Source organism: Silurus meridionalis, chromosome 3, assembly GCF_014805685.1.
Source record: "Silurus meridionalis isolate SWU-2019-XX chromosome 3, ASM1480568v1, whole genome shotgun sequence".
Lineage (NCBI taxonomy): Eukaryota > Metazoa > Chordata > Actinopteri > Siluriformes > Siluridae > Silurus > Silurus meridionalis.
In genome coordinates, this window is record NC_060886.1 from 6,591,024 (window position 1) to 6,616,609 (window position 25,586).

The following is a 25,586-nucleotide window of genomic DNA, read 5'->3' on the forward strand; positions in this document are numbered from 1 at the left end:
GGAACCTTAAAGCATTCAAATCAATGCTGTTGTTGTCATGCGTTGTGCGGTCTTTCAAGTTTGTTTATTCAAAGTTTGCTTGTTTAGTTTTGCATTGGAGTTGCACATAATCCTACTCATTGTTTAGGACTGTCCACAAATGCTGCACGAATGGTCACATGATTACCTCATACCTTTTGAGATACTAAATTCATACATCATCTGTTTAAAATAATTATATTGCAGAAAAAAAAAACTGACACCACATAGCAGTTATTGAAGCTAAAAAATGATTCATTTATACCTTCTGTAATCAGAAAGACTACTAAACATCTACTCACATACACTATATGGACAAAATTGTTGAGACACCTGGCCATATGTGGTTCTTCTCCAAATTGTTGACACAAAGATGACGGCATACAATTGTATAAAACATCTTTGGATGCAGTATAATAAACTTAAGCATTCACTTGAATTTGGAAACCTAAACCTGTTCCAGCATGACAAAACCCCTGTGCACAACGCAAACTCCATGAAGATATGGTTTACATGGTTTGAAGTGGAAGATCTTGAATGGTCTACTATGGACCTCTGATCTCAACCCTAGTGAACAGCTTTGGGATGAATTGTAACGCTGACTGCATCTCCTCACCTCACCCACATCAGTACTTGACTTTACTAACACCCTTGTGGCTGATGAACATAAATCTCCACAAGCACACTCCAAATTCTAGTGGAACATTTTCTCAGAAGAGTGGAGTTTATTGTAAGAGCAAATTGGGACTAAATATGTAATGTGATACTCAAAAAGCACATACCATACTTATGACCAGGTGTCCGCAAACGTTTGGCAATATAGTGTATTTAGTACTGTTTACTCCATTTGAGATATTTGTAGTGTACAGTAACTCCACCCAGATTGTATCGGCTGTCTTTTAAGTCTTGTTGATATTTCTACATCTGGCACTGGTACATCCAGCTGTCTTTAGGAGCTTACATATAAATAAATATATAAATATAATCATGGTAATAAATAATGTCCAGATGCTGTGAAGCTGCTTTGGAAAAGGTAAAGTTGGAGGTAGTGGTGGATCCAGGGCATATCCCAGGATGTGGGAAGGACATCAGTCAGGGTGAGCATACACACATTTATACCCTGATTCACACCTAGGGGGAATTTAGAGTAGGTCAAAGGCAGACTAGAGGAAACCAAAATGTATATGGAGAGAACATACAAAACTACATACAGACCTGAACCAGGGACTGGAGGTTTAAAGTGGGAGTTCTATATGCTTCTCAACATCCGTGAATTTAAAGTACTTTTTTACTGAGGCTTGAGATAGGTTGTAAAGATATCATCTGAATAAGTCTTGTAGATACAGTGAAAAACTAAAGAGACAAGTGCTGGACATAAACCACATTTTGGCTCATCAACTCCATTTGGCCTGAAGGAATAATTGTGCACTTCTCATTTTTGGATTCCCAATCAGTTGTAAGTCATGTTGAATAAAAGCATCTGTCGAAGTGAATACATGTAATGTAAGCACAAGTTTCCTCCCAGATAGTAACAGAGTGATGGCATGGAAGAACAGGGATGAACTCATTCGGATCTCGCTGCCAAAATACAAATACAGTCATGAATGAGACGTTATCTCTGACTCTTTATAGCCCAGAACCGACATTTGCAACACTTTTAGTAAAAGGTTTAATCCATTTGTTAGAACATTTCCTTAGCAAGAGTTCTTTACAACTCAGTAAATCATTACCATTACATTTTGTTTGTTTCCTGAAAAAGTCTAATTTCAGCAGTCTTTTAAGATTGGTACTTGTCACATTAACTTTAACTTGTCCATTAACATTTTCCTTTGGTTTTACTATTGCCACTAATGATTTTAGTTAAGAACTATTGACCCTGCAGGAACGTCTATAGGTAACATATGTAACCCCGGTTTCCCAAGAGAACGAGCATCAACAAAACTTAAAACCACGTGTGTAATCTGTTTAATGGAAAAGCACGACGTCACCAGCAGGGTGACGTTACGACCAGGAAGTTATAAAAGCACATGCTGTGGAGACAGCTTTAGCTTCTAAAATAAAGGTTTACAGGGATTCAGGGAGTATGGCACCGAGATGCAGAGTCTCGTTCCCTCTTGGAATCAGGGTTGCTTGTCCACAGGAAGACCCCTCATATACGGATCATAGCAGACAAACAGCTGGTCCGACTTCCTCCACAGGGCAGTCTTGTGGACATATTAAATTTCTCTTGAAAGGGAGAAGGATAGAATGCTTGGAGCTGACTGATCATGGGACCCAACTGTCTTTAGAGAAAAGATGGCATGAAGGCACTCTAGGTCGCACCTGAGGCCTCAGCCTCTGGGTACCGCAGATGAAAGGTGGCACTAACTTGTTTCTCCCTAGCGACTGCTCAGCAAGAGGAGCATGATATGCCGCAATAGCAGACAAGTAAATCTTTAGATTGGAAGGAGACAACCCTTTGGCGAACTCTTCCTTAAGAAATTCCAGCACTGGCAGTTAGCTGGGTCTAACTAATGGTTCTCATACATTGTGGTATACGACCTCCTCATGGAGGGAGCTCTGGACTGGAGAATAGTCTCTAAAACTTCGGCTGAGTAAGAAGAAGCTAAAAGCTGTGCCCCCTCAGGGGCCACAGCCACAGCCTCCACGACTCACCCACGACGTGGGTGAAATAAAGTGCCCCCTGCCTGAGAGAAAAGATCCCGCCTAAGAGAAATCTCCGAGAGGCGAACCTTTTCCAAAACTTTTGGGAGCAGCGCAACGGTGGGAAAAAAAGAGTATAGGCCCAGCCGTCACCATGGTGTCCAGTCCGAGAGGAGCTGGGTGAGTGAGGGAAAACCAGAGGGTCACGGTCCAAGGTCTCTCAAGTCACAAACAGTGAGAGCAGCTTCCCTTAGACCCTCAGCAGGATCTGTTGTGTCAGCTTGTAAAGAAGGCAAGAGCGCAGACCCCCCTGATCAGTTCCTGAATTTACTAACACACTTGTGGCTGAATGAGCACAAATCTCAACAAGTCCGCCTTGCAAATGTCCTTTTAAGTTATGAGGTATAAGCAAGTAACATGGTACCGCAAATGGCAGGTGTGCAAACAGCATTAATGATGCATAGTACAGTTTTTTCTTCCCTGAAAGCATGTTCTCAAACAGAAAAAAAAACAGACCTCTTCAGGTTTATATTGTTCGTATTTTGATAAAACCAGACGGCTCAGCTTTTCCTAAAGCTATGACACGGCTGACGACTTCACTTACGATCTTCTGCTGTTGACAAGCCAGCATGACCCACGACGCATTACAGATGCTGAATTCTTCCCAACTTACTCACTCGGTTCATAAATTGTGCTCCACTACTCGAGGAATGCAGTCAGTCACTGCAGTCAGCCTCAGAACATCGTTTAGATAAAAAAAAACATTTTTCGTCATGGGAAAAAGAGGTTTGATTGTGTCAGCTGAATTTATCTGACTGTTCTACATCCTGTGGATCATGGATATCCATGACAGTACTGTAAGCCTTAATTTTATTAGTTGCTAATAACTCATGCTTGGGCATGTCCTCTGTGCTCTAAATGTTTATTTTTGTTTAAAAGGGAGCCTTTTTCTTCTTAACCCATATTTAGTCCATTATTCTTTGAGCTTGGTGTCTTTATTTCAGGTTTTGTATTTGTGTGGTTGTTTAATAGCACATATTACAATGCAGGATTCAGGGCCAATTCTAGTCTCTTTGGCACCCTGGGCGAAATTCCTATTGTCATCACCCCATGGTTTCACCCTCCCACTATACAAATTATTTGCAACCTTCTATAATAAAGGTTAAACACATTTGATAATCCTTGCAAAAATTGGCTAAATTCAGTATATAGACATATAATGTAGTATATTAAACTTCAGCAGAGAAAAAACAACAACAATTAAATAATTCAAATGCAAAAAACATTCATGTTCTGGTAAACAACTACAAGGATTTAGACCTCAGACCTCAGATATTCGCAAGTAATCATGATATATAAGAATACCAAAATAACGAAACATACTACTACTACTAAGTAATAACAATAATACTAATACTACTACTACTAATAATAATCTTTGTTGGATGGGGTGAGGGCAGGCCAGGGGGTGCTCACTGGTCCCCCCAGCTGATTTCACCCTAGGCAACTGCCTAGTATGCCTATGCCTGGAAAAGTTGCTGGTAGGATGTAAACCCCAAAAGTTCTTCTATGAACGAGTGTCCATTCATTCATTCATTCATTCATTAATACATTCATCCATCCACCCATCCACCCATTATTCATTTTAATACCAATTAGTCAAATGAGGACAAGCTTTCCAATACAAAGTCCAGCCACATTCCCTATGGTGTTTATAGAGTGACAGTTTATTAGGAACAGCCATATGCCTGTTCATTCATTCTGAACATCACTACAGTATAGTTTTTTTTTCCCGACATGGAATTTTTTCAGCAGATTTTGATTATTGGCTTATTGTCATGTTATGTTTCTAATAAAATTTGATAACGGACTGTGTTATTAGATTTGTTTTCTCAGTTTCTTCTTGCATAAAAAATGTGTGATCAAGGTGCAGGATAAGAGTTTTAGTTAACTCCAGAAATGAAAATGTGTAGAAAATGTCATTAGCACAGTAAACCCTGAGGAGGAGAGCAGAAGACCACAACGAATACCAATCCTCTAAAGCTCTATTTAATACATTACAGCTTTGCCGCGTCCCTTTTTGAATTTCTTGTAAAATTTGAGATTTTTTTTAGTTATAACTTTTCGACCACGTCCTTTTCAGACCCTTCATGCGCTCCCACAGATGAACATCAAACAAACTTCTCTTCCCTCAGACCCCAATCGTGCCTGACGAAATTGTACCCCGAAGAGGAGGAGAGGAGCGAGATATAGGAGGGAGGAGTGGAAAAGGGAGAAAGAGGAGGAGAAGAAGGAGGAGGAGGTCGAGCGCCGGTCCGCAACAGCAGCAACAGCAGCCGCAGATGTTCAGACTCAGAGCGCAACAGGCGCGCGACCAGACACACACAGACACACACACACACACAGACACACACACACACACATACAGACATGCGCACGTACTGCAAACTTTCTGTCATAGGAACGAAATGAGGAGTTCGCTTCCGTAACCAGAAAAGAGTTATTTTATTTATTTTTGTATTTGTGGGACATCTCGTGATCCAAAACTTTTTTTTTCAACACTAATCGGATTATAAAGCCAGTATGTGGACTTTGACTGAAGGAGGACAGAAGCGGATGAGCCCCCGGTGGTGCGTGAGCGTGCTGGTGTCCGGGCTCGTGTGCGCGTGGTTCCTGCTGAAGCCGTCGCACTGCTATAATCTGGACGTGAAGAACTCGGTGCAGTTTGGAGGACCAAATGCATCTTTATTCGGCTACTCGGTTCTGCTCCATAAACACCAGCAGAGCGCGTGGTGAGTGCGGACTAACTTCATGATCAGACTTCTGACACTGACACTTTTATAGACTCCATGTGGGAAGGTGGTATCTATCTATCTATCTATCTATCTATCTATCTATCTATCTATCTATCTATCTATCTATCTATCTATCTATCTGTCTCTCTGTCTCTCTGTCTCTCTGTCTGTCTGTCTGTCTACTTTCTTATTATGGATGGGGCATGACTATCTATCTATCTATCTATCTATCTATCTATCTATCTATCTATCTATCTATCTATCTGTCTGTCTGTCTGTCTGTCTGTCTGTCTGTCTGTCTGTCTGTCTGTCTGTCTGTCTGTCTGACTACTTACTAACTTCATGATCAGACTTCTGACACTGACTTTTATAGACTCCATGTGGGAAGGTGCTATCTATCTATCTATCTATCTATCTATCTATCTATCTATCTATCTATCTATCTATCTGTCTGTCTGTCTGTCTGTCTGTCTGTCTGTCTGTCTGTCTGTCTGTCTGTCTGTCTGTCTGTCTGTTTCTTATTATGAATGGGGCATGACTATTAATAGAGTATAACTGGATTATGCTTCTCCACACAGTTTAAAAAATAGAGATTTATGGTGTATACTTTATTGAACATTGTCTTATTGCTTAATAAATGTGCAGGTAGAGAATCCAGTCACATTACTAACTTTAAACATTCCAACACCTTACTTTATGGTGATTCATACATTTTTATTTTATTTTTTCCATTACAATTTTTAACTCAAACCCCTTAAACAAAACCCCTGTTTCTTGCACCCTTTTCTATCTTTTATCATTTGCTGTATGTTTGGTGTGTATATGTATAAGAGTAAAATGAATAGTCTCTATACTCATGCAGCAGATATCTGTATAACATTTACTAAGGATCGATTGTGCAACAATTTGTGTGCGTGTGTTTGATTAACACGCGTGGCCTGGATTGCTGTGTCATTTTAGGTTGATTGTTGGAGCGCCAGTTGCTGACTCAACATTTTACTCAACCGTTCAAAAACCTGGTGTCATTTACAAGTGCGACGTTTCTAATAAGAAGTGTGAGCAGCTCCAAACTGGTACGTGATCTTTCCCAAGCTTCACAAAGTAATCTTTTTCCCTGTGTATTTATTTATTTTTTTCAAATATAACAACTAACTTGCTAGTTTATTTGGTGTTAGTTATGGGTATTGTGTTTAGCAATAATCACCATTTCAAAAATGATTTTACACAAACAGAAAACATGAGGAAAGAACCTTAAGAGGAACTGAGATTCACATATGAGCACCCATCTCTTATTTGTATAATGGGTATCACAATTGGTCCTATATTCACTCCTCGTTTTCTCATCATATGCTGTAGACACGGTATATTTCCAACAGAGGTCTTTTGTCATTCATGCTTTCTTGCTCAATGTCTAGACGGCAAATCTCTGGAGGTCTGAACGTCTCCGTTCAATCAAATTCACATACCATAGGTTTGGAAATTAGTCGCCACTTCTTCCTCTTGTGTACATACTGAACAAATGATCCATGAGTGAAGTGGGATCGTGGAGAGGGCTGGTCACATTTCTCTTCCTGTTATTATGAAGCATAACTAACTCGCTTTTCCCAAATAAGGGAAATGAGCCTGCCATTGTTTTAGGTCAGACAGGAGCTGGACAGGAAGTTCAAAACATCCTCAGTCCATCAGGATTTGCCCCCCGCAAACTTTTACAGAAGAACTAGGACCAGACAGGATTCTTTACAATGGCTGTATGTGAATGAGACCCAGCTTCTATTGAGAACAAATGAATGATTTATACTATTTTCTGCATGGAAAAGCATGATGTCAGTCAGACTGTCTAGCACATGTCCAACATAGAGATCATGATCACTTGTGACTTAACTTCTGCTATCAGTAGTATCACATGGATAAAAAACAGTGCTCCAGAAAAGAACTTTTCATCCTGGATAATCTCACAAGGATCCTGTGGATTTATACCTTGGAGCTTTTGCTGTAATCATAAAGTGCCAGTTTATTCCAATATACTTAATTTGTTCATAGTCAACTCCCTGAATGTTTTCTCTTGCGCTATACTGTGATCAAGTACTAATACACATGCAACATTAGTAAAGGTCAGGTTGTGTGAACGTCTGTGAGACAAGCGAGTTTTTTGGTTTTACTGACGATTTTAAAGCGTGAGAAACATTTGCTAAAAAAATACAAAGAAATCCAAATATAGCGAAATTACCTGTGCCGAGTTCACTTCCTGTTTTCTTCACAACCTCCATTCTGCATCACGTCATACTATTTACTGCAAACTCTTGAAACATCTCAGCGAAATAAACTTGGATGTAAGCTTTGGGCAGATAGAAGAACCTTAAAAGGAACAACAAACTAAAGAAAAAACCTGGTGTGAAATATTGAAATGAATCACTTTATCCCACAAGATTCTTACTGTCAGATCAATACTTTACCTCAACTTTACCATTGTTGTTTCTCATGTGTTTGATTGAATCTTGTTGGTGTTTTATTATATCTGATCTGCAAATTGGTATTTCCCCTGCAACAATTTTCTGTGTTATTGGCAGGATGCCATGTCTGTCATACTTTTTGAAATAATTTGAGCATTTATTGAAAGTTTTATCTCAATAATACAGAGGATGCATGAAATGAGGTGTAAAAGGGATCAGGTTATTAGTCTAAAGGTAAAATGTTCACGATATGTTGATTAATGATGCCTTACATGTTGCAAGATCAAATTTGATTACAAAAAATTTTTTTTTTTTCATTTTGAAATACAAGATTGCTGATGTTGCATAACAGCTAGCGCATCTGTATGACATTGAGTAGTGACTAGCTGCAATCGGATATTAGTAAGCTAGCTAGGACATATGTTTTAGAGAACACTAGAAAGAGAAACTGCTAATCATGCTACATTTTTACACGTTTTCTTTGTTTTTTGTGATGTGTTTTGAAATAGCAAATAGCTGGTAATAAATTAACACAAAAATCGACAATTTAGTTCAGTTAGCAAGTGCGGAAAGTATATATTGTCTATATTAGTTTATTTCTTTATTAAAATGAAAGTTTATTAAAGTAAATATATTCAAATATATTAACATATTTTCTGAACATACAGTATCTCACAAAAGTGAGTACACCCCTCACAATTCAGCATGGTCCTGTCAAGTAGACAAAAATATGAACATGATGAATAAGACATGTGGCTTTGCCTGGTTAAAGGACTTACAGCTGTTATTACTTAGGATGTACTCACTTTTGTTGTCAGCTATTAAGGCAATAATGGCTGTATGTTGAGTTATAATCAGAGGACAGTAAATCTGTACTGATCTTTTCTGTAGTTTTGTCCCCTGAGAAGATATACCAAAATGGTTGCTGAAATGTGAGGGGTGTACTCACTTTTGTGAGATTCTGTATATTCTAGATGTCAGAAAGTGTTCCTCAAAATGGGGGATGGGATTGTTATCATTTTGTCACAACTACACATGATCACAATAAATATTGTGTGGTGAAGTCTAAACTGAGGTCTGATGATCAGGGCACTAAACAGTGCTGTAGATGAGAAAATGTTTTCAGAAAGATGATCAATTCAGGTTTTTTAGAATAGCATTCAAAGAATTGATTTACAGGAATCGAAATCCATTTTGAGCAAGTTAGAGGAAACACTAGCTACTTGAGAATCCTCTCAAACCTTTAGAGAAATGTTTTGTCTTTTGAAGAACAAGTAACTAGGAAGGTAGGAAGCTTATTAACGTCCTTATAGAAGGTTTCTTTTATTTTAACCCAAATGCATGACAAATTTAGCAACTTTCGTTCATTAAGCTTATTTTACAGAGGTAAAAGGTAATGTATGACTCAGCTAGTCAGTTATCTTAACTAATGATGCTATAAGACAGATATAACACATGCTGTACCATCAATAAAGCAATGAAATAAAACTTTAAATATATTTAAAAAACATATTGTTGGTGGGAAACCTTTAAAATTATTATTCAACCTTCTTTGTTTGGCAATATTTTTAATGTTCATACATACATAACAGTATAAATTACAGTATGGATATACATCCAAATGGAGGCCACTATTGTGTCTCGTCTGTATACAAAGGTGTCTTAAGCAATACTGTACTGCATAGAAATTTTTGGTTGTAACACATAAATGATTGGATCTTGTACAGGTGTGGAGCGGTGTGGAAAAACCTGCCAGGCTGAAAGCGATAACCAGTGGCTTGGAGTCAGCCTTTCCCGAAGACCATCAAATGGTGATGTACTGGTATGACTCCCAGTTCTCTTTTACTATTCATTAAAAAATAAGTATATAAGCTACTAAATTATATGAGGAAACTTGGATGTTGGATATGAAATTCACTAATCTTTCCTTGCAAACATTAAAATAAGTATATTTATCACTACCTTTTCTGTGAGTTTCAAAAAACAATGGTTCTCGAAGTGGGGGCCTGGATTTAGAGATTATTTTAACATTATAAACATTATTATATTGATGTACTAAGTTGTTATAGTTGGTAGATTGGGAAACGTGTTTTGAAAAGATTATATAATGACAGAAGAAGAAGTCAAGATGCTATAATAGTATAATATATTTTTATGAGAAGTTCCATATTTAGCATGCTCACATCTGGTCAGGGTATACAATACTAGCTTTTGAAAGAGAGAAAATGTCCATAAAAGTACAGAAGAGCCTCACTAAACCAGTCCAAATAATCTCTGAACATTAACCATCACTTATCAGTTTATAATTCTTCACAAGTATACACACACTTACAACTGACCCCATTAATCAAACGCTGGCATTTCTAGCATGCGTTTGCAATCGTTTGCTTCTAGATGCGAACATGAGACAGGATGAGTTGTGTGCTGATTATCATCTCATCTGACAGTCATGCTGTGAGATTGGAGAAGTCAGCGCTGAGCCGAGTCTGCAGCTCGTTATATATATAGCACAAAAGCGTACTTGTCTTGGGTAAGCCCCTTAACACTGGTTCCAATTTCAGGCATGTGGACATCGCTGGAAGAACGTCTTCTTCTCGCAAAAAGACAATCAAAACAAGCTGCCTCACGGCGTGTGCTTCCAGTTCAACTCTGATTTTAGCAGCACAACCCACTATATCCCCTGCTACAGAGGTACTCGTATTTAACGTCCGCCACGCCAGTGTGCCTTTCAGGCATTGTATATAATGAATGAACAGAGGAGACAGTGTTCAGCAGTTAGTGGAAAGACATCATGGCTAAATGGCTGTTTGTCTGTGTCTGTGTCTGTGTGTGTGTGTGTGTGTGTGTGTGTGTGTGTGTGTGTGTGTGTCTGTGTGTGTGTCTGTGTGTGTGCAGATCATCAGAGAAAGTTCGGTGAAGACTATGGATCCTGCCAAGCTGGAATTTCAAATTTCCTAACTGAGGTACGATTCACGTGTTACTCACCTGTTTTACCAGATCAGACACGTGTTACCTAAAGCTAGCTCTGTTTCATGTAGTATAGTGGCTTAAAATAATTTGTATTCACAAAGCAATGGGAGCCAATTATAAACATTTCACAATAAAGACTATATCAGTTATAGCTAGCAAGGAGGTGTGCTGGTATAGAAGAACAATCATTTTCCCTTTACAAACACTTTTCACATTGCTTTTAACTCTCTTAAACTATAGCAATTTGAACAGCAATTTAGCAACTAATTATTTTCCAAAACTGCTGTATTATAAATAAACTCATCAAACCATTTATTCAATATATTTTAGCATAACATCATGTGTTGAAGTTGGTGTTATTATGGTTTGTTTTGTAGGATCTGATGATAATGGGAGCTCCTGGTAGCTCTTACTGGACTGGCTCTGTTCTAGTCTACAACATGACTAGTAAAGTCTTTGCAGCCTATGTGGATGATGAAAACACAGTGCTCTATGGAAGCTACCTTGGTAAGACAGGAAATTCATTGCTTTGTTACTTTCTTCTTCTAAAGAAACTCTTCTCTGAGGTTAGGGCTTGGTCTGTACTTGTCAAAATATAAAAGAATGGCAGGGGGTGAAGGTAAATTCGTCAAAATCAGGGTGGAGGTCAGGGCAGGACTGAAAAGAAGAATACACAAAACCAGAACTGAAAGTTGGGAAGCAACGAAAAAAAAACAATAAATAAATAAATTGACAACAGAAATCAATGACCATATATCAAAAGGGTCCATGTGTGGCAGTTTAATTCTGGCAAATACATTAAATATATGAAAAAAGGTTAAACGCAGGAGACTCGAACATCTAATGCATGTAATGGAAATGCTACTGCTCAGGGGTTTTTCTTTGTGGAAAGAGTTTTTCAAAGATTCTTTAAATTGCTTTTAGTGGTTAACACATTCAGGTTTTATCTTACAAGCTTTTCCATTTTCACACAGAAACATTTTTTAAGTCCAGGTGTGAAAGAATAATGCTTGAGGTTTTTTATATCTGTTGTGGTGGTCAAATAAAAAAAAGACTCATGCCTTACATGGCAGGTAATGAGGGTCTACAGAGGCTACAAAGATCAAATCCCTGCCACACCAAGCTGCCACCCCTAGGCCCTTGAGCAAGGCCCTTAACCCCATGACTGCTCAGTTGTATAAATAAGATAAATATAAGTCGCTCTAAATGTTCCCCACCCTCTTTTATGTTATATGTAGCCAGCTAGAAAATTTTATTATTGCAAATATATGAGTAAACAGGATGAAAATTAATATATTTGTTATATTGTTCATTTTTAAATTATTTGTATTTATAAATGTAAAGCTTTCACAATGTATGTAATGCATTTGATTAAATGTAAAAAAAATAAAATTAACAGCCTCTGATCTAAAAATAACATACAGTCATGAGAAAAAGAAATTACACTGTTTTTCAATTTGATGTTTTTATTTATCAAGGGCTGAATAAAGATTGTCATTAGCAGCCAGGTTTCATTAATGAAATGCACAAAATTATCAAAATTGCCTTTATAAAATCCAAACTGTTGGTACTTTAGTGTTCAGAGTATTTAAGGATAATATCTAGACCATGCTAAGAAGAACTGCCATGAGCCACGATCATAGAAAATCAATTGTTGCTGATTGGGGCTTGATTTCATATTGAAATCTGTTGCATTGTTGTCGTTATGTTGCTATCATCTGAGGTAAAATGTTTCAAGGAGTCGTTAAAGACGGCCCGACTGTTATTTAGAACTTAAAGAAACAAGGTAGATCTTAAATACTGGTTATAAAAAAGCGTCTATAGGTGTTATTTTCTTAATATTTGTATATCATTGTCTGTTGCAGACCATACTGTGGTCTCGGGTATAACAGTTTGCGAGCAATCAGCTCAGTTATAATGTTAGTCAGTCACTAATAAACTTTCTTGGTTGCTGAGTTTATAAGTGAAAACCGAAGCGTAATAAAAAGTCAGTACTGTATAGATGTGTATAAGTGTATACATAGGATTTGTTTTGCATTGCAGTTGGGTCCTTTTTGGTCCCAGTGTTTGAGAGAAAGCAGAAATATGTCTTATATTATATTTAATTTGTTTTAACATGTATTGTAAATAAATATCTAAACAATAATTATAAACCTAAATGAGGTTAATTGTTGATTTATATCTATTCCATTATTAAATAAATTTGAATTCAAACCTTTTGTCGAAATGTTCACAACCACGAAAGCTAGCAATATAATCGCATTTTTGTTTTTGTTCACAGTGTAATGATCTATATGTTAAATAAAACCAGTGTTTGATTCTTTGTTTTCTTCTCTTCAGGTTACTCTGTAAGTGCTGGACACTTTCTTTACCCAAACAGTATGGAGATCGTAGGTGGTGCACCCCAACATGCCCAGACTGGCAAAGTAAATAAATATGAATATTTCTAACTATATATATATGGATGTCCTAATTTTACCATGTACACTATATATACCAATGTTTGTGTGTTTTTTGAGCATTTTTACACTCAAGTACATAGTGGAAAGTTATTTTTGTTTAGAGGTACATTTGAGACGATAAGCTGATAATCGATAGCAGGAGCATTCTACTGAAGAACCTCATCATTTGCATATCAGTTGTACATGGCTGTGGAAAAAAAGTTTCTTTTTCTGTACATGTTTTTGTGGGTTACTTATTTTCTATCTAAGCACCAAAAAGGAAGAATGTAATGCCATGAAATATAGCAATTAGTCTTCTGCAATGAAAGAAAGAAAAAAAAATAGATTGAATTAATTTAATAAATTAATATGAATAAAATAATAAATAGAAATGTAGTAATAATAATAATAATAATAATAATAATAGTTTTAGTATTGTATAACAGTTTAACCAAATATTTGGTTTGGAGAAAGAATGGAGTAGTTTACGTTTACATTTGGTATCTGTTTATTTACATGTATTTATTTACTTGTATTTCTTTCTTTCTTTCTTTTTTTCTTTTTGCAGGCTTACATCTTCACAGTGGAAGGCAATACTCTGAAAATCCTGAATGAAACAAGTGGCTCTCAGGTGAGTAAAGATACAATAAATCGCTTTCATCTTCAACCATAAACACTTTTATATGCAGAAAAATGTTTTAAATAATCATAAATGCTATAATAATAACCCAAAATGTAGTTATTTCTGCATATTTCAAAGCACTACAAACTTTCCTTATATAGTACATAAAAATATTGATAAAAAAATACAAGATTTACATTGAACTAAAATGAATTTCATATACAATTACATTAAAACAACAATGAAAAATGTGATATATAATAGCAACGGTATAAAATTACAACTAAAGAGAGACTCAATTTACACACAATACAATTTATTAATTTAGTTACACATTTTTAATTCTTTTCAATGATGTTATGTATGTATCTATTGATTCATTCCTAGCTGGGCTCGTACTATGGCGCGAGTGTGTGTGCGGTTGACCTGAATGCTGACGGACTTTCCGATCTTCTGGTCGGGGCGCCGATGTTCAGCACCGTGAGGGAGGAGGGGCGTGTTTATGTCTACATTAACCAGGGCCGGGTGAGAACCGATACCTCTCTATCTCTTCCTGTGTTTCATCGTAGCACCAGAGCGAATTATGACAGTCCTTTAACATGGTTGCCACAATCTTTTTTTGGTTACTCTTGTTTTTCATGTTGTGGGAGTTTCTGACAGAACACCCATTCTCGAGAGGTGCAGATGTCTTTCATTTTTACTACGGGTGCCTTTTGCTATTACTAGATTTTCTGCATTGTTTTTTAAATGTCAAATCTTGAATGTGCATAAACTAAGTGTGTGTACTGAAAAGTTTCCCTGAAAACATTTTGGATTGTGATTGTGGAGATTTGTGCTCATTTAGCTACAAGAGTGTTAGTAAAATCAGAAACTGATGAGGAGGCCTGGGGTTCAGTCAGAGTTTACAATCTTTCAGTATGACTGAGCTCTACAGCACAGGGGCTAGAATTCCAATCGCACTTACATTGCATTATAGGAAGTTATATGCAGCATTATACAACACTGGTTTGCAGTTTTTTTATGTCTATGACAAATTTTGGTTTATAGGTGTAATAGTTATAGGTGTGAGTTCTTTGTACTCTGACACATGCGATTGTAGATGTTAAATGTACTCGTTGACTTAGCATGGAAAGTACTGCGGCATGTGTGGTTCAGTGTAGGCTTTTGGTGACTAAATGGAAGGTTGGGGGTTCAAGCCTCTGTATTGTCAAGCTGCCACTTCTGGGCTCCTTCAGCAAGGCCCTTAACCCTCTGTGCTCCAGGGGTGATGTATCATGGCTGATCTTGTGCCCTGACCCCAACTTTCTAACATCTTCAGAATTTGCGAAAAAAAAAAAATAATAATTCACTGTGCTGTAAAGTACAAAAGCCCCTTTTCTTTCCGTTTGTGTATGTGTGCATCCAAACGAGGGTCTGAAACTCTGGTGTGGTGATGTTCTAACTTGACATCTACTTCAGCTAATTGTTTTATGATTAATTAAATCTGTAGCGTTTAATCAGATGAAGAGTATAGGCTACCTCTTGACAGAATAATATAGCTTCTTATTTATCGGCTACATTTTTGCTTAGCGTTTCACCCACATCCAGACTTGCTGCCTGCTTTGATCTCGGCATTCAAGGTCGTACTGACAGAGCAGCCATCCCACTTCCCAGGCTCTGAGTTAAATATTAAGCACCGCTGACACTTGTTTGGCCTACACAACTCTCAAAAATCAAGTGTACACAATTTTACCTTAAATTGACCTGATCAATTCTATTCTATTCAGTTTAATTTAATTTAATTTATATAGCGCTTTCAACACTGGACATTTACTGAATGTAAGAATTATAGAACAAAGTTCACTTATATTTATCCCCAATGAGCAAGCCTGGGCAAGGAAAAACTCCTTGGATGGGATGAGGAAGAAACTTTGTGAGGAACCCATTGTCAAATTCTGTGTCACCAAGACTATTATAAATCATTTCTACAGTCTTCTACAGTCCGTTACAGCTGTGTAACCAGGAGCTCCTGAGCAACTCATAAATGAGCTCAACATCTGAGATCAGTATAGATACAAAACCAACTCCTCCATGCCAGAGGCTGTAAATATTTAATAAATGAGAAACAGCATATGTAGAATGTTATTTTTGGTATTGATTAAGAGGTTGTTTATCCTCAAAGTCCAATGTCTGAAATCTTCATGAAGTGTGATCCAGCTGGAACCGGTGCATCTCTAGATTTCTCGTGGGGTCAACATCTTTTGATCAGCATTGACATCTTCAGTTTATCGATAGCAAATAATAGACGCAGATTCTACCCAGATATCTTTCTCAGACCACATCTAGATTCTCAGCTGTGACTCAAGATGCAGCGTGATTTACAGTCATGCATAAATAAGAGCGAATCTTAACCGAAATGTTATATTTCAAGAGCCATTATCAATGGAGTATATACTGGCCCGCCTCCTGAAATGAATCCTCCCGACTGTATGTGTGGTGGTCTCGATTCACTGCCGTGGACAAAAACGGAAACTTAAAATTAGCTTTGCTAAAATTCCTTCAAGCCCTACGTCCAAAAATCTAAAGGTGAAGTTGTGAAAGAAATCTGGAATTAATACAGATACAGATTGAATTGTAAACTTGTAACTTAAATATGTAAATAGTTCCTGATTTGGGGTTAAAGCAGACATCTGTTGCTTGTTAATTCACAAAACCAAAAAAATCAGACAATTAAGATGTCTTGTCTGATCAACTGTATGATTAGATATATTGTGGCTATTGTATTGGAACACCATATGTGGGATGCTATATGTGGTCCTCAATCTAGTGTTTTTGCTAATGTGAATGGCTAAACAAATTGAAACCACGTTAACCACACTAGTCTTTAACCTCATCTGGAGTTAGAAATGTCTTTTTTTCACAGAGAGACATTAACTAGGTCAAAGGTTTAAACATGGGAAGTATAGACCATTGGTTTTACTTCTAGTTTACTTCCACCCTATATGTCCTTATAGGACCTTTATTATCTCAAGGGCTGGTTCAACATTTTATCAGCCGAAGACTTTTTAGACGACTGTTAGGTGAAAGATCGAGTTAGGACAGACTTCACTAGCAGGCCCATAAACTACTTTCAATGGACGCAATTTATTTTTCAAAACAACAAACAATGGCCGACTTTCATCAAATGTTCATATATATGTGATATAAGGAATATGTTATCATTTAATACACGATATGGAGAAAAGTATTGGGACATCTGACTTTCCAGTCATGTGTGATTCTTACTGAAACTGTTCCCACAATGTTGGAGGCACACAATTATAAAGGATGTCATTGGATGTGGTAGAATAATTTTTTCTCTTAATCTGAGGAGTACCAAACCTGTTCCAGCATGACCTTCTATGAGCTCTGACCTCAACCCAGATGACATTTGAAATGATTTGGGTTTATATAACAGCAAATGGGGACTAATTTAACACAAAGAGTCCCTATTTGCTGTTATATTAACCCACTTTATTTCAATATTTTATATATATATATATATATATATATATATATATATATATATATATATATATATATATATATATATACATCTTTATATGGGGTTATCAAATTTCAAAAAATTGCTTGTTTCCAAAGATGAGTTTTTTTGCACCTAAAGACCAATGTGTGTGTTGACATGGTATGTTTTTTATTTCCATTCCCAGGTTAATATGAGAGAAACAGACTTCATGCTTAAGGGAAGTGATTCGTACGCAGCTCGCTTTGGAGAGACCATCACTGACCTCGGGGACATTGATGATGACGGTTATTCAGGTAACACATATAGTAACAGAAATACAGATCATCATGTTTGATTCATTTTATTGTCTGAATGTAGCTTTATTAGAGTAGACAAGAACCAAAGCAGGAGTTTCTTTCATGTATGATTTTACAGTAGTCATGACTAAAATCAAATTGTAGGTAAAAAATGTGTTTCCATTTCTTTAAAATGCTTAAAATCTTTACTAATCTGCTGTATGTCAAATAAGATCACAATTTAGAAAACTGTCAGCTTTTTGGCTTCTGTGTTTGGTTCACTGTACAAGTGTGTCATGGGAAATTTGATGGTATGCAATGGTAAGAAAAGTAGAAGGAGGAACAGAGATGATCTTGTGTGAAAAGATGGTCATGGCCAAGATTAGACCATGGAAAAAATTAGATAATTGCGTCATGTTTAATATTTAGCAACATTAGGAATGGCCGTTATTAAGTCACACAAGTAAGCATGAAATTTATATCATAGCCATGACTTACTAACATATGAGAATGAGATAAGTCTTGGTCATTATTTTTTAACATAAAGAAACTAGATAATTAAGTTGTAGCCGTGACTAAGCTTTAGTAACACAAAGATATAAGATAAGTTAGTTGTAGTCATGACGTAGTAACACGTGCAAACAAGATAATTATGGTCACTATTTATTAATACGGATAATAAAATTAAAGCCTTTGCCTAGTAACATGAGGAAATGAAATAATTATGCTACTAAACAAGAAAAGTCATGCTTAGTAACACAATAGATATAAGGTTACAGGTAGTCGTCGACTTACGACAATTCGACTTTACGACCACAATCGCTAGCCGCGGCGTACAACAGTGTGTACCAGCTTCTGGCATCATTTCACAATACTGTACATATAGCCTACTCTACTTACGACCAAATGTCTGTCGGTCCCAAGCGTGGACGTAAGTCGACGACTACCTGTATTATGTTGTAGCCATGACTTTGTAACTAGAGGAAATAAGACCATTACGTTGTAGCCAACATGACTTAGTAACATGAGATAATAATGTTAAAAATAAATAAACTGAAACAATGTGGTAAAGGTGAAAGCCTTCAAACGTTGCTATAAAAGTCAGTTTGAAATCTTTATGGAAAACTCTGATCATCCTCAGAATGGAAGACATGCTGTTTTTTATTAAATACTTGCGTAATTTTTCCGAAATGTGACAGCGAACTGGCTTGAGAAGAATAGAGCTGATATCACTATTTCAATCATCTGTTTTATTTTATTAATTTATTTTTTTGTGAATTATAGAACAGAGATGGTATTTGTTGGGGGTTCCCATGCAGTAGGGATATCAGAAGAAAGGCTTTGTATTTTCACCTAATGCAGAAATTCAGTTCTTTATTTTGGTGTTAAAGAATAAGACAATGAAACTATTTATTATGTTTGAAGACATTTAAGAAGCCTCAGATATTTTCTCACAATGATACCGATAAACCGATGGTTTTCACACCATGACTGAAGTTTTCTTCAGTGTGGATAAAGCGGTTCAGGGTGTGGTGAAGTGAGAACAGTGTGGTTTGGAAATGGTTGAGATCAGAACAGAACATTTCAGATCAGCACTCAAGCATGGCACTTTCGCCATGTTTATCTTATTCCTCTTTTTCCGCTTATTCTATATTTTTTACGTTTCTTATTTTGTGTTAAAAAAAATTTTGGGAGACGTTGTATATTTTTATGCTTTTTATATCAAAAAAACATTATTCCATTAAATTTTTAGTGAAGATTTGGACTAATTTTACCTCCTGTGTACTGATATAGAGCTTGTGTGGGTTTTACGCATTCCACTGTCTTTGACTTTCAATTCTTTTATATGAAGAAATCCCTAGTAATTCATAAATTTAAATGTGGTTTGTGGCTTTTTTTAAAATTCAATGTATTTTTTTCAATTTTATTTAATTTTTTAACAATGGACAAGCAGCTTTTCAGAATTGTAGACAACGTGGCTAAAAGAAGTACTTTAACTGAGAAATAAATGAATAATTTCTCCAAATTACAATGAAATAGAATACCAAGGTGAAATGACTGAGCCATGAAAAGAATTAGAATAATTCAATAAAACAATAAAATGAACAGGTAAATGGTCTTTTGTTGTATTTAAGTCTGCGCCATTTGTGTGAGCTTTTCAAGAAAGGGTCAGTTTAACCATGCTGTAACTCTTAAGCAGAGAATTTGGTGGTCAGTTCTGTTGTTCATTGCTTTCCAATGTTGATTATGTTTCAGACGTGGCCATCGGAGCACCACAGGAGGAAGAGCTGCGTGGAGCTATTTATATCTACAATGGTAGAAAGAGTGGTATAACGCCAAGATTTTCACAAGTATGTCAACAGCCTGCTGTTTACACTCACACTGTTTATTGGGAGGTGGGGCATTTCATTACGTTTCCTCTCCTCAATCGTTTCTTCTGTCACATGCCAAATGGCCACGATGCTTGAATCTGTAACAACCATCCGAATTTCGCATTTCTGTTTTGCAGTCAGGTTCGAAGGTTTGTATGCACTACCAGGATTTGTTAATAGTTCATCAGTGCATCAAACACAAACATACTGTAGCTTTGTTTACCCACAGAAGCTAAACTCGATGGAGCAAATAAGTATAGTAATGTTTGCTTATAATTCTACCAGATATCAAGATAGTGACATGCCAATGAAACAGTGAAACAGTATATATTAAATGTAAAAATATGGAGTTTAGAATTCTAACGATACCAGTCACCCATTTCCAGATGTTCAAGTGAGCAAAAATTGGGTGTGTCGTCTGGGAAGGAGGGACTTATTTTTATTTTTGTCGATCACAACGAAACAAGTGTAATGGGTGTGTAAGGGGGCATATGGTGCTTTCCTTCTAATATGTTACATTGCGAAGCGATGTTATTGGCTGGCTTTAGTTGTCTCAGAGGAGGAATATCAGATATTATAAAATAAAGGAATATAATATTTAGTAGCTGTGATGTGATTATGATCAAACTCTTGATGTCACCCAAATGAGGATGGGTTTCCCTCTTGAGTCTTCCTCTCAAAGTTTCTTCCTCATAACATCTAAGGGAGTTTTTCCTTGCCACAGTCACCACGGCTGCTCATCAGGGATTAATACACACCATTCACCTTAACTGTTGATTTCTGTAAAGCTGCTTTGAGACAATGTCTGTTGTGAAAAGCGCTAGAAATAAACTTGACTTGACTTGACTTGATTTTAAACCTAGCCCATGGAGCTGGGACAGTCTGAAACCAAATTAAAGAGAAAACGGTGAAAAAAAAAAGATTGAACAAAATTATTTAATAAAGAAAAAAATGTATTTGTCATTATGGTTAAGTTTTCTGTGAGGACATGTTAATTAAGATTTTATGAGGAGTCTCCAGAATGGGAACTTTGTAAAAATCATAGAAAAAGCCAAGTTCAAATGAACGTGAAGGAATGGCTGTTAATAATGGTTATACTGTGAGTGGTAGGGTTTTATATGCAACATTAAATGTAATTATAAACTGATATTAAATTGTGTTTTTATAATGGTATATAATGGTATAAAAAAGTAAATCACTTCCGGACTGATTGCACATCATGTATGGTATATCTAGTGAAATGCCTTAAAGTTACTTAATGTGTGTATGTGTGTGTGTTTCTTTTTTGTCCCATAGAGAATAACAGGCTCAGTCCTTGGATATAGCCTCAGAATGTTTGGACAGTCCGTTTCCGGAGGTGTCGATGTAGATGGAAACGGTTACCCCGGTAACGCATTTCCTCTATTACTACATATCATTTGTCTCTTTCAGAACAGATGCAAATAGAAGTAGCTCAGGTAACACAAGCAGGCAGTCATAGTGTGTGTAGACAGTGTGCAATGATAGCTGCTCAGGTGTAGAAAATTGTCTCAGAGTGTTTGTAAAGGAATCTGAGGACTCCAGAGGTTAATGAATAAAAAAAGGGCTGTAAGATATTTTGGCTATTGAGTAATTGCAGTTAAAAATGACACCTACACATTTTGTAAAGCAAAGAGATGTCAAATGATCATCCAGTGACACTGGGACATATTAAAAAGTGACAATTCTCTCAGAAATGACCCAACCCTTAGTGTGAAAAGTATTCTCTGTCATAGAAGGTTAGGGAGCAAATCAGACAACCACAATGTAACCCCTAATGAAAGAAGACCTCAAGTGTGGTAACCTAAATCATTGAAGTGGTATGAACACCAAATTCACTTCAGTAATACTGTATAAACAAAGCAAACTAGTCATTTTAATAGCAATGCTTTGTTTGTGGTTTGCAGGAGTGTCCTTGTGGTTGTTTTTGTTGTAGGGGGAATAAAGCGCAACCTAAAAGCAAAGTTACTCGAACCTAACCATACCACAGTAGTTGAACTGGAAACCCGCAAAACCCCATGGCTCGGTATTGCAATGAGGTAGATGTGATGTTGTCTAGCAAAGGCCATTTAGCAAACTCTGTAAAAGGTGGGGTGATTGAAGTAACTCATTAAAAACAATTCTCTTCCCTGGTTTAAAAAGGGATTTAGACTTCTTTTTTGTAATAGACTCCTAACAATCAACAAAACAAGTTTCATATATACCGACTAGGCATAACTTTATGTACGCAAATCAGGCATAACATTATGAGGACCTGCCCAACATTGCGCTGGTCCCCCTTTTGCTGCCGAAACAGTCCTGATCCGTCGAGCATAAACAGCATGAACTTCTTCAGCAATTTAGGCTACAGGAGCTGTTGGATTAGACGACACGGGCGTGCCTTCGCGCCTCACGTGCATCAATGACCACTGCAAACTGGCAATAGCCCACAAGAGCTGCAGTTTTGGAGACATTCTGAACCAGTCGTCGAGCCGTCACAATTTGTCAAACTCGCTTAAATCCTTACGCTTGCCCATTTTTCCTGCTTCTAACACGTCAACTTTGGGGACAAAATGTTCAGTTGCTGCCAAATAAATCCTATTGTCACTTCACCCCTCACAATGGTATAATGTCATAATAGTTGCCTGGTTGTTGTATTTTTCTCAATTTCTTTATAGCTTCAAATGTGATTGGATTTCAAAATTATTTCTTATCTTTTCATCCTAACAGACGTAGCAGTGGGAGCTTTTCTGTCTGACGCTGCAATTGTGATCCGGTAAGAGCATTACAAACATTAGCATCAATTCCGAAATGTCTTTTAAATAATTATCCATTGCATAATATTATTTAATGTATTATTATTATTATTATTTTATCTCCAGCTTCTCAACAAAAAAATTACGTTTCAAATGATAATAATGCACATGGGCATTTCGAGCACAAAGTGTGAACTGTTACTCACCTACAGTTGTCACACTGTATGAACTGTACAGCTGATCTCATCTATTGTCGTCCCAGCTGCTATACCTCAATAAAATACCCACAATTGGGAATAATGGTGGTGTGTGATTGTGATGTGTGTTCTGTAGGACCCGTCCTGTGGTGACGGTGGAGGCGTCCTTGTTCCTGCCGGTCAGTGTGAATCGATCGGTGGCCTCTTGTGTCGAACATGGCCTTCCTGCTGTGTGTGTGGAGGTCAATGTGTGCTTCACAGTCCATGGAAAAGCCATACCGGGACTTATAGGTATGGAGAAGTGCTTCTTATTTCATTTAAAGTATAAAAGAGAATCGTAAAGAATGAAGGTACAATATAAAAACGTATAACCGCGTAAAAGTCAAAGGAAGTCGGTTCATATTAAGGGTTTAAGGTTGGTTTTTTTTTCAGTGTCACAAAGCAGCTTTACGTTTCCATTTATGGCATTTGGCAGATACCCTTATCCAGAGCAGCTAATTTTTTTATACATATATATATATATATATATATATATATATATATATATATATATATATATATATATATACACAAATAAGCCTTTGAGAACTCAAGGTCCCACTAGCGGCAGCATGATGGTGCTGGGATTTGAACTCATGACGTTCTGATCAGTAGTCTAACCACTGAGCACAACATTATCTCTTTATTGGAATCCAAATTTAGATTTAAGATGGGAGATGGTAGCTCAGTGGTTAAAGCATTGGACTCTGGATCAGAGGGTTAAAAAGTTTGCATCCCAGCACCACCAAACTACCACTGTTGGGCCCTTGAGCAAGGCCCTTAGCCCTGCACTCTGATCCTAGCTTCCTCAGATTGCTGGGATATGCAAAAAAAGAATTTCACTGTGGTGTAATGTGCATATATAATTTACTTTATTTTTTATGCTTAGCAGCAAAAAGATTCATTACAAGTTTATTCAGAAATGTGTAACTGGTTGTAGTCGAATAGCCGTGCTGCTCTGAATTCAAACTTCTATTCATGCAGATGAGTTAAAAAATATATGATAAAGTCTGTAAGAGTCCCTGTGAGAAAGCAACACTCTCTACATTATCAGTGGTTTGCTGAAAGAACAAGGCCGTTATATAGACTCAGTCCAAAACTCCTTATCTCTGATCCACATCCCTCACAGCCACGGCCGTTGCAAGAGTGTGTGTGTGTGTGTGTGTGTGTGTGTGTGTGTGTGTGTGTGTGTTTGTGTGTGGGGGTATATATGTAATGTCAAGGCCTGTCCTTGTTAATATGTATGTGTAAACAAAGAAAACAAGGATGACCACACCAGTCTATGACCTCATCTGGAGTTAGAAATTTCCTGCTTTTGTTACACAGAGAGACATTAACTAGGTCAAAGGTTGAGCATGGGAAGTATAGACCATAGGTTTTCCTTCCAGTTTACTTTCCGCTCTATGTGTCCTTAGGGGACCTTCATTATCTCAGCTGTAGTCAAGTTTGTCAGACGAACGTTAGGTGAAACATCGTGCCAGGACAGACTTCAGGAGCAAGTCTCGCCCACTAACCGCTTTCAACGGACGCAATTTGTTTTCCAAAACAACAAAGACAAACTAGCTGACGTGCATGAGATGTACATAAATATGTGATGTAAACAAGGTATAGCGTTTGAGATGCGATTAGGATTAGGGTTTTTACACTACAAAGTTAGAGGCACACAGTTGTATTAAGCGACATTAAGATTTGCCTTCACTTGAACTAGGAGACCCGAACCTGTTTCAGAATAGCAATGCCCCGGTGTACTCATTTCCTCTTTTTTACTCTTCTTACATTTTTTCTGCTCAGAGCTGAAGTACAACCTTAGTGCAGATGTAAAGCACAAGGAATCCTTTCCATCACGCTTCTACTTTCACACCAATGGCACGTCCAACGTCACTGCGGGTCGTGTCAGGGCCGAGCACAGACGGATGACCTGCAACAAGCATCAAGCTTTCATGAAGGTGAGAGGACACTATATTTCAGCTTATAAGGCATGCTTTGACATCAGGTGGGCAAAAGAGTAGAGTTTGAGAGTTAACTGTAAATCAATCATTTAAGATTCAGATTGTCTGATTGACATTTCTCTTATTGCTTTCCTATTGGGAATTTGAACTTGGTAGGTTTCAATTAAGTTGTAATACATTATATGGATAAAAGTTTGTAGACACCTGACCGTATGTGCTTTTTGAACACATTTAGTCTCCATGTCCTCTTATAATAACATCCACTCTTCTGGGAAAATGTTCCACTTAATTTGTGTGCAAATCATATATTCATGCATCTGGCTTTGTGCACATGCAGGTCTCCTAGTTGAAGTTAGGTGAACATTTTAATCTACAGCATCCAAATACTTTCTGTACAGTAGCCTGCCTCGAAATTATGTGCTAACAGTTTTGGGGAACAAACACATGTCAATATAGTGTGTTTCCTGAATCCCTTTTTTGGAGCACTTTGATTACAGGAACATTATATTTAGACCACACATTTTTAAGAACCCTATTTATGTATATAGCGATATATT

The 25,586-nt window shown here is 37.1% G+C and overlaps 1 protein-coding gene across 1 annotated transcript in view; it reads left to right on the forward strand.

The window, feature by feature from the left end:
- The first annotated feature begins 4,983 nt into the window (after positions 1-4,983).
- Positions 4,984-25,586, forward strand: part of itga4 (integrin alpha 4) — a 41,329-nt gene continuing 20,726 nt past the window's right edge. Inside the window, exons 1-15 of the mRNA XM_046841835.1 lie at positions 4,984-5,453; positions 6,417-6,529; positions 9,634-9,728; positions 10,468-10,597; positions 10,802-10,869; positions 11,254-11,383; positions 13,217-13,302; positions 13,886-13,948; positions 14,327-14,464; positions 17,629-17,737; positions 19,976-20,070; positions 21,388-21,478; positions 22,819-22,864; positions 23,178-23,332; positions 24,872-25,026. Of these exons, the coding sequence (XP_046697791.1) occupies positions 5,245-5,453; positions 6,417-6,529; positions 9,634-9,728; positions 10,468-10,597; positions 10,802-10,869; positions 11,254-11,383; positions 13,217-13,302; positions 13,886-13,948; positions 14,327-14,464; positions 17,629-17,737; positions 19,976-20,070; positions 21,388-21,478; positions 22,819-22,864; positions 23,178-23,332; positions 24,872-25,026 (1,683 nt within the window). The 5' untranslated portion in view covers positions 4,984-5,244. The remainder of the gene's footprint in view (positions 5,454-6,416; positions 6,530-9,633; positions 9,729-10,467; positions 10,598-10,801; positions 10,870-11,253; positions 11,384-13,216; positions 13,303-13,885; positions 13,949-14,326; positions 14,465-17,628; positions 17,738-19,975; positions 20,071-21,387; positions 21,479-22,818; positions 22,865-23,177; positions 23,333-24,871; positions 25,027-25,586) is intronic.